The 9,799-nt window shown below is 49.2% G+C and overlaps 1 protein-coding gene across 2 annotated transcripts in view; it reads left to right on the top strand.

Moving 5' to 3' along the window:
* Positions 1–4,062: 4,062 nt before the first annotated feature.
* BTBD2 (BTB domain containing 2) overlaps positions 4,063–9,799 on the top strand; it is a 37,213-nt gene continuing 31,476 nt past the window's right edge. Inside the window, exon 1 of one of the 2 annotated variants that reach the window (XM_061600563.1) lies at positions 4,063–4,676. In XM_061600563.1, coding sequence (XP_061456547.1) covers positions 4,168–4,676 — 509 coding nt within the window. In that variant the 5' untranslated portion in view covers positions 4,063–4,167. The remainder of the gene's footprint in view (positions 4,677–9,799) is intronic. The other variant, XM_061600562.1, reaches the window with a different exon arrangement.

Raw genomic sequence — 9,799 nt, 5'->3', positions numbered from 1 at the left:
ATTGGAACACATCTTATTCTGTACCTCTATGAGTTGTATTAGCTGCAAATTTGAGGTGGGGAGGGGGAATGTCTTGATAAGTCTTTGATTTAAGTGACCTCTCCTCAATTTTAAGTCTACTTAGAACTGGTTAGTAACATTTTACTGTGAAAATCTGTTTCTTTTCTCTCTCTTTTTTAAATGTGGAAAAAAATCAGTCCAGAAGAAATATTTTCCTCTGGTTATCGTAAAAGACTGCCAAAGGTTTTGTGGGTTTTTTTTGACATGAAGTCACCTTTAACATACTGCTGGGGACTTACACATGCGAGAGTCCTCCAGAAAGGGACTGGTTTAAAAATAAGAAATGTAAAAAAAAAGAAAAAGAAAAAACTTATTTAAAAAACTTATAAAAAAACAAACAAACAAGCACTTTATTAACTGATACAGCTTGATGGAACTTTTTCCTTCGTAACACCTTGTTGATGCCAGAATTTTTTGTATTCTGTTTTGTAAGAATTTAATAAATGCATTGAAACACATGGATGAATCATCTTTGTTTGCAATTGTTTTTTTAATTGCAAGTAATAAAAATGCCATCTAAGGTCCTATACCCTTTTCAAAACTGCAGAAGGGAGCGTAGCCACTTCCCACACCCGTGTCGAGAAGTTATCCCCACCTCATCCGTCATGTGTTAACACAAATCGCCATTGTCCCCCTCATTCCTAGCAACCCGTGCACCTTGAGTTAAGAGAAGGGGTTACCGAGTGCTGGGCTTGAAAGGTCTGGAACCGTACGAGGGAAAATGTGGGCCGTGATCCCAGTGTGTGATGTAGATGTTACACGGCACACAATGCTAAGCCAAACCATTGCTTAGGCTCAGGTAACGCAACAGGAGCAGGAGTGCTGCAGCTATGATCTTTGCCCCCAGAAAACCGCAATATTTGCTTGTTCACAGTAAGCCACAGTTTGCCTTAGTGTTATGTGCAAACTGGGCAAAATGAGAATGGGGTTAAATCCCACCAGTATGGCCATGAAGTTTCAATGGGCCACTTACTAACTCTTAGTGCAACCTACCCCACAGGTTTTCCGCAGGGCTGTGGAGTCGGTATGTCAAACCTTCGACACCGACTCCTACTCTTATTTTTCTGCTGTCCGACTCAGATTCCTTCATAAATGGCAAATGTATATTATTTTTTTTGCTGTCTGACTCCCGACTCTGACTCCTTCATAAATGGCAAATATATATTAATGTATTAATATTATTAATTTTATTTTGAAGTCAGAGTCAGTACATTTCTACCGACTCCAACTCCACCCAAAATTGCTTCCGACTCCGACTCCACCCAAAATTGCTTCTGACTCCATGACTCCCAACTCCACAGCCCTGGTTTTCCAGATAAAATGAACAGTGGTGGTGGTAGGTACGGATGGTGTACAAGAACTGGATCAAACCAAAGCATTACCTAGTCCAGCATCCTATTTTCCAGTGGCCAGTGGGATGCCTTTGGGAAGCCCACAGGCAGGGACATGAACATGATAGCAGCCTCCAGCCCATGCCTCCCAGTGACTGATATTCAGAGGCAGTCATTCAGTCAGGAGAGAGTATATTGGCATTGCTGATGGCCTTAGCTTCCATAAAGGTGAGCAACACTCCTATAAATAGACCGGTGCAGTTCCTTAGGGCACGTTTTGAAAATAGTTTTGCTTTTTGGTTCTTCCACAACATACCTGGCCTTTGACGCTTGAGAGATAAATACATATATGTAGATATAAGGACCCACCCTATTGTGACTCCAATTTGCTTTAAATCATTTTTAATACTGTATCTTCTAATTGCTGTAACCTGCCCTGGGACCTTATATAGTGAAGGGTGGGTAGGAAGATAAAATAAATGTAAAATAAAAATAATGTAATTTTTAATCTCAAATTCATACTCTGCATTCAAGAGAGGCTGCTGGGAGGGGGTCTTCGGTTTCTGGGGGTGGGGTCACCAGCAAACCTGTGCTACCCGAATGTTCACCCACATATCATGAAGCTTTAAAAGCAGCTGTCCAATGTCAGGCCAAGTCACGGGAACAGTAGAAAGATTAGGCGCCATGATGGGTGACTTGCACCTCTCGAAACAGTAAGTTCCCCACCCCAGGTCTGAGTCACAGTAGGTTGTCAAGGAATCAGCCGAGAATAAGAATCTACATAATTGCTTAGAAACCCATCTTTACAGGGCTGGATGCCTTCTCAAACCTTAGTCTGACATACTTGTTGGAGATTTGCCTTGTTCCATCTCTTGAGAGTTGGGGTGAGTTACAACTGTGATCATAACTGAGCTGCAACAGCGCAGAGAGATGGTTCCTGCTGTGTGTCAGAAGGATTTGCCGTCCTAGCCTTAAGAGTTCTTCTGCTGGCTCTGTGACGGAAAGAGGCATTTGATGTGATGAAGCGCCCCGTCGCTCCTAATGTGGCAACAATGGTGCTTACCTGCCCTCAAGAGTTGGTTTGCCCAGACCGTGCATAGAGAAAAAGAAAGTGGGCACTTCTCGGGACAGGTAACTTTCTTCAGATTTATAAACTGCTTAAAGAGCTCTCTGAGTTCTGTACACAATAACATTTGTAGGCACACCACAACTAAACACACAAAGTATTAAAACACAAAAGTTAAAACAGAGAGGTAACTAAATTCTACGTCTGGGTAGGCTCGCTGAAATAACATTTTCAACAGGTGTCTCAACATAGTGAGGACACTGCCTATTTGGAGTTCCAAAGTAGGGGTGGTACTACACCATTCCTGCAGGCCTGTCAGGTAGGCCACATCTGGCCCACCCTTGTGCTACAAGTCCACCTTTTTTTTTAGGTGGTGAGTTACTGGATTCCAAAAGTGAGGGTCTTCAAGCTCCTTGCAATTTGCAGATGGGCAATTTGCTCTCCGGCAAGTTTTCTCCCAGCAAGCTGCTTAGGGTTTTTGTATGTCCAATATGAAGCATGTTTGTGCAGAAGCTATGCTGGATTTACATTCAAGTTTGCTTGCATCCAAGTAAAATGGGCCTGTGGCGTAAGAGTGCCAACAGACAGAGCAATGGGCAGGTCACAGTTTTTTTTAAACTTGCGTTTCCATCTCTACTCAGGAGCTAGGTCAGGTTTTGCAGCTGAACTCATCCTGTGGTCTGCAGCAACCTCTAGCGTTCAGTTGTGAGTGTCTTATTATGATGGCTGGATGATCCTACTAAAAAGTCCTGACAGTTCTTTCTCACTGTGACTACATCATGTACACTTGGGGCAATTCTTCCCCCATAACAGGAGGAGGAACTGCTTCCTTCCCTGCAGATATACCCTATCCAAACACCACCTTTTCCATGGACAAGTTGTTTGCTGACCAGAACGTTATCCTCTGAGAAACAGCAGCAGTCTCTTCAGCGTCTCAACTACTTAACAAGAAAAATATACAAAAGATAAAATAAAAACTATCTTGTGAAATGCTCATCTAATAATAAGGAGAAATCACCCCACTAGAAAGATAAGCGCCATCACAGAGGCCAGTTTAGTTAGCAAAGGCCGGCGTGGCTAAAACACCAAAAAACTCCACAAACGTCCATCTCTAAATTCTCCAGAAGCACTAAAAGTAGTAGTAGTAATAATGTAAAGTCATCCCTCCTATTATTTATACTACTACTAATCTCACTCCCATAACCAACTACCAGTAATAGTAATAATGTAAACTCACCACTCCCATTACTTATTTATACTACTACTAACCTCACTCCCATAACCGAATACTACTACTAGTAATAATGTAAACTCTTCCCTCTCGTTAGTTATTTATACTACTGCTACTACTCTCACTCCCATAACCAAATACTACCAGTAGTAGCAGTAATGTAAACTTGCTACTCCTATACTTCTTTATACTACTGCCACTACTAATAATAATCTCACTCCCATAACCGAATACTAATAATGTAAACTCATCCCTCCTATTACTTACACTACTCCCACTACTCTCACTCCCATAACCGAATGCTATTACTACTAGTAGTAATACTGTGAACTGGCCCCTCTCGTGACTTATTTCTCCTGCTCCTGCTCGCAGCCTCGCCCGGCGTCCCCTCCCCTCAGCGTCCCCGCCATCTCCGCCTCCTCCACCGCGGCGAAGGCGGCGCCCTGCCCGGCCTCCTCCGCCTCCTCCTCCGTCGCAAAATGGCGGCCGGGGTGGGGAGCAGCAGTAGCAGCAGCAGCAGCCTCCCCGCGTCCTTCTCCTCCGTGGCGGCCTCGCCTGCGCCGCCTCCCGCCGCTGCTGCTCCTCCGCCCGCAGCTGCTCAGGCGAGCGACGGGGCCGCGGCGGCGGCGGCTCCTCCTCGGGCGGCCAACGGCGGGCCGCTCTCGCCGCCGCAGGCCGCGCCGGCGCCTCCGCCTCCGCTGACGCACAACCACCGGGCGGCGGCCGCGGCGGCGGCGGCAGCAGCAGCAGCGGGAGGCGGCGGAGGCGGGAACCCGCTGCCGACAGCTGCCCCTGCGGCCTCCTCCTCCTCGCCGCCGCCCTCCGCCGCTGGCCCGCTGGCGCCGCGGGAGCCGGCCTACAACTGGCAGGCGACGAAGCCGACGGTGCAGGAGCGCTTCGCCTTCCTCTTCAACAACGAGGTGCTCAGCGACGTCCACTTCTTGGTGGGCAAAGGCCGCGCCGGGGCCCAGCGCATCCCCGCCCACAGGTCGGTGCGGGCTATGGGGCGAGGGGACCCTGGCCACGCAGGGAAGAAAGGGAAGAGGGACGCCGGCTTTTTAAATGGGGATCAGGGTCTTTATTGCGGCTGGGGGCAGGTTGCTATGGGGGCAAGCGGGATGCGGGGATGAAGAGTTGTGGCTGTGGTTGGGGGGCTGTTGTGGCTGTGAAGGTGGGGTGGAGGCCGCCCTGTTATGGGGGTGACGGGGTCATTGACCTTGCAGGGAAGAAGGGTTATGGCAGGTGAGGGGCACCTTGTTATGGGGCACAGGGAACATTGGCCTTACAGAGAAGAAGTGGGGGAACACTGTTTTGGGGTGAGGGGACACCCTGTTATGGGGGGAAAGGAACACTGGCTTTTTAAATGGGGGTAAGGGTCATTATTGTGGTTGGGGCGCTGTTGGGGGCGGGTTGTTATGGGGGCAAGGGGGATGCAGGGATGACGAGTTGTGGCTGTGGTTGGGGGGCTGTTGTGGCTATGAGGATGGGGTAAAGTGATGCCCTGTTATGGGGGTGAGGGCAGCATTGCCCTGACAGGGATGAAGTGTTGTTATTGTGGTTGGGGGGCTGTTGTGGCTGTACGGGTAGATAGTGGGCTCCTTGTTATGGGGTTAGGTGAACATTGGTCTTCTTTAAGGGGGATAACATTGCGGGTATAAGGAGGTATTGGCTTTTGGGGTGAAAGTTGTTATTGTGGCTGGGGGGGTATTAAGAGCAAGCTTATGGAGGCGACCGGGACATTGGCATTCTTTCAGGGAGGGTAAGAATTATTGTGGCTGGGGGGAGGTTGGGGTTGGGCTGTTTTGGGAGTAAGGGGGTCTTTGGTCCTTTTTTATGGGTGGTAGAAGAGTTATTGCACTAGGAACTGTTGAGAGTGGGTTACTAAGGTGGCCATGGGCTATTGAGGGTGGGCTATTTTGCAGTTGGTTTATAGGGGCATGGGGCCAGTTTTTTAAGCAGGGTGGTTATCGTGTGTGTGGGGGCTATTGAGAGCTTGTATTATGCGACAAGGCTAAATGTAAGTTATCTGGAGATGTTTTAGGTAACAAGTGATGCATAAGTTTAATTAATTAAATTAAATTTATATCCTGCCCTTCCTCCCAGAAGGAGCCCAGGGCAGCAAACAGAAACATTAAAAGCACTTCAAGACACCTTAAAAACAAAAGACTTTAAGACATATTTAAACAAGGCATCTTAAAAGCAGCCTTAAAAAAAATCTTAAAAAGCAATTCAAACTCAGACACAGACTGAGCTAAGGACTCTACTTAAAAGGCTTGTTGAAAGAGGATGGTCTTCAGTGGGCGCTGAAAACACAACAGAGACAGCACCTGTCTAGAATTTCCTCCCCTTAAATATTAAACAGTAGGTGCCACCACACTAAAGGTCCCCTTCCTGTGTTGTGCAGAAAAGACCTCCCGATAAGATGGTATCTCAAGGGGCCCTCACCTGCAGAGCGCAGTGATCCCGGTCCCCAGCTGTATGGGGCTTTGTACCCCAAAACCAGAACCTTGAACTTGGCCTGGAAGCTAACAGGCGGCCAGTGCGATTCTTTCAGCAGCGGGGTGACATGTTGTCAACACCCTACCCCAGTGGGCAGTCACACTGCCGCATTTTGCACCAGCTGCAGCTTCCGGACCAACCTCAAGGGCAGCTCCACATAGAGTGCATTACAGTAATCCAGCCTGGAGGTTACCAGTGTGTGGACAGTAGTGGCTATCCCAGTTCAGAAATGGCCGCAGCTGTCTCACCAGTCGCAGCTGGTAAAAGGCACTCCTAGCCACTGAGGTCACTTGGGCCTCTAGCGACAAAGATGGATCCAGGAGCACCCCCAGACTATGAACCTGCTCTTTCAGAGGGAGTACAACCCCATCCAAAAAGCAGGCAACTGACCAATTATCCGAACTCGGGAACCGCCAACCCACAGCACCTCCGTCTTGCTAGGATTCAGACACAGTTTACTGGCCCTCATTCAGCCCATCACTGAGTCCTAGCACCGGTCCAGTTCAGATGTTACAGAGAAATAGGGCTGGGTATCATCAGTGTACTGTAGAGATCTCACCCCAAATCTCCTGATGACCGCTCCCAAGGGCATTGGGGACAAACTGCAAGGAGGCCAAAAGACAAACATCCAATGCTGTTCTCTTGAACTAACCCTGGAGATAGGATCGGAACCACTGTAAGATGGTGCCTCTGATACCCATCTGTCATGGCCCCGGCAGAGGACTCCTCAGATGAGGACGACTTGGGAGTAACAGCAGCAGACCCAGGAGCAGCAGGAGACACGGAGGAGCCTCCTGAGAATCCAGCTCCTTCTGCCCCTCAGCTGCAGAGCACCCCAGGGACAGCAGAGGCCCTGCAGCCAGACACTGAACAGGATACTCCCCCCTCACCTGCAGAACGTAGACAGCAGAAGGTCAGGCAGAAGAGAGGCAGTCCTGTCTCCTTAAGGCCCAAACACTGAGGGCTCACACCTGCTGTCCATCCTGCTCTTTATAAGGCACACCTTGGCTGCAGCTTGTTGCTGACTGCAACGTCAGGCGTGGCTTTGTGTAGACCTAGTTTCCCTGCAGCATCTCTTTGACTGACCTCCTTGGCAATTGATCCCGGACCTCCACTGACCTCGCTTCTGGACTTCTGACTCGGCAAGTACACTTCGGATAGGCCTGGCAGATTTACAACCCGACTGCTGGCTAAGGACTTTCCTTCCCTGCCAAAGACCCAGGAATTTCCAGCCCCCCCTGACACTGCTGATGCAGTGTTGAGCTGACACCATCTCACCAAGTCGGCTCAGAAGGATGCCCTGGTCAACAGTATCAAAAGCCTCTGAGAGATCAAGAAAGAATAACAGGGCCTCATTCTCTCTGTCCTCCCAGTAAAGGTCATCCATCAGGGCTACCAAGGCCGATTCAGTCCATAACCAGGCCTGAACCCCAATTGGAATGGATCAAAATAATCTGTTTCATCCAAGAGTACCTGTAATTACTGTGCCACAACCCTCTCAATCACCTTCCCTAAAAAGGGCATTTGCAACTGAGTGGTAGTTGTCACAAACCAATGGGTTCAGGGTGGGCTTTTTCAGGAGCAGTTGCATCACTGCCTCTTTTAGGGCGGCTGGGACCACCCCCTCCCACAAAGATGAGATGATAAGTACATGAAAGGTTGTCACATAGAGGAGGGCCGGGATCTCTTCTCGATCGTCCCAGAGTCCAGGACAAGGAATAATGGGCTCAAGTTGCAGGAAGCCAGATTTCGACTGGACATCAGGAAAAACTTCATAACGGTTAGAGCCATACGACAATGGAACCAATGACCTAGAGAGGTAGTGGGCTCTCTGACACTGGAGGCATTCAAGAGGCAGCTGGACAGCCATGTGTCGGGAATGCTTTGATTTGGATTCCTGCATTGAGCAGGGGGTTGGACTCGATGGCCTTGTAGGCCCCTTCCAACTCTACTATTCTATGATTCTATAATAGGGGCTATTGGGGGTGAGTTGTTATGGGGGTGAGGGGACACTGGCTTTTTTTTAAGCAGAGGAGGAATAGTGGCTATTGGGGGTGAGTTATGGACTGGTAATGAAGTGGGTTATGGGGGTGGGGGCTGCAGGTGGGGGAATGGGTTATTATGGAGGTAGTGATTGTGATGGGCTCTTATGTGGGGCTAGAGGGTCATTGAGGTAGGCTGTTATAATGGAGGTAGGTTATTGTGGGTGGCTATTGTGGGAGCTAGCACTATTGGAGGGGGTTATGAGGCTGGGAGAGGGATTTTTGAGGGGAGTTGGGGAAATAGGGTGGCATTGGGGTGGGAAGGAAGTATGGGAAGCCATGGAGTCAGAAAGGGTGCATTGGAGGGAGCAAATGCCCCCTTTTTAGGGAAGGGGATTGGTGTGCTGTGCACATACCTGCCCACAGGTTGGAAAATGGGGAGGGGGTGTATAGTGGCTGCCTCTGCTGCTGAGGGTGGGGCTGTTAGGGGGCCGCTGGGGGTGGGAGGGGGGCTTAATGGATGGAGGTTAAGCAGCTGAGTGGCTGTCAGAATCCCATGGGAGGGTCCGTGTGGAGTTGTGGGACGGGGGCTATGTCTGGGGAAGGGTGGGTCCTGGGGGATTTTGGGCCACGTGTTGTGAGGCCCATTGCTCTGGTGTTGGTTGGTGGCGCAGCCGAGTGTGGTTGAGCAGTCACAGAAGCAGAACCCCACCGCTGAATGCCGTCTCTTCCACATTGCAAAAAACCGAAAGAGCCGTAATTCAGTGGCCAGGCGTCTGCTGTGCAGGCAAAGGTCCCAGGCTCGATCCGCGGCATCTCCAGGTAGGGCTGGGAATGGCCCCCCTCTGAAACCTTGTAGAAGCTGTTGCCAGTCCGTGTAGGCAACGCTGTGCTAGATGGACCAATGGTCTGACTCTGTATAAGGCAGCTTCCTGTGTCCCTTGGAGGGTAGAGATGGAGTGGTGGTGCAGTCCTGCTGGTTGTCTGGCCTGTTGTTGTTCTATGGTTATATTGGTTTTATATAAATCATGGGTTTTATTATGTATTAGGATTTATCAAACTGTGTCCCGTTGTGGGATCATATGTAATGAAAACTGGGCTAAGCGTTTCATAAAAAAAACTCGGGGCTAGTTTTCCTGCCGTACCTACTGTAAACTGGTAGGAGTGAGTGTATTCCAGGCTCTGAGACATTGTGGTTGACATTATGCAAACACGGCATAATAATTCCAGGTGCCCTAGGCCCTCTGATGGCCTAGGAGGCCCCCATAACACTTGGATTGCATGCAGAAAATTCCAACTCTGTGCTGGGCTTGCTTGTTTGAGTTACGGAGCTATTAGCTCTGCTGTACAACATTCTTTTTTGTTTCTGACTGTGATGACCAGGGCTGTGTCATTCAGTCTGTGCAGAGCGGCCAAGTATATGGTTGTTCCTGGCTCTGGGGCAAGGAAAATGACCAAACCTTCAGGCGGCATGGATTCATTTCAACAAGCATCCTACGTCGTGCATTTGTTGAACAATATGTATGCAAGCTGACTGTTCAGTTAAAACCCTATCTGTTTGCAAATAGGGCCTTTGTAGCACCCAGAAACATAATCCAAAAATCTAGCCATGCTTGCAAGCTCATGTGTG

The sequence above is a fragment of the Rhineura floridana genome, chromosome 18 (assembly GCF_030035675.1).
Source record: "Rhineura floridana isolate rRhiFlo1 chromosome 18, rRhiFlo1.hap2, whole genome shotgun sequence".
NCBI classification, from domain to species: Eukaryota; Metazoa; Chordata; class Lepidosauria; order Squamata; family Rhineuridae; genus Rhineura; species Rhineura floridana.
Note: the sequence above shows the minus strand (reverse complement) of the source record. Positions and strands in the feature narration are given on the sequence as shown.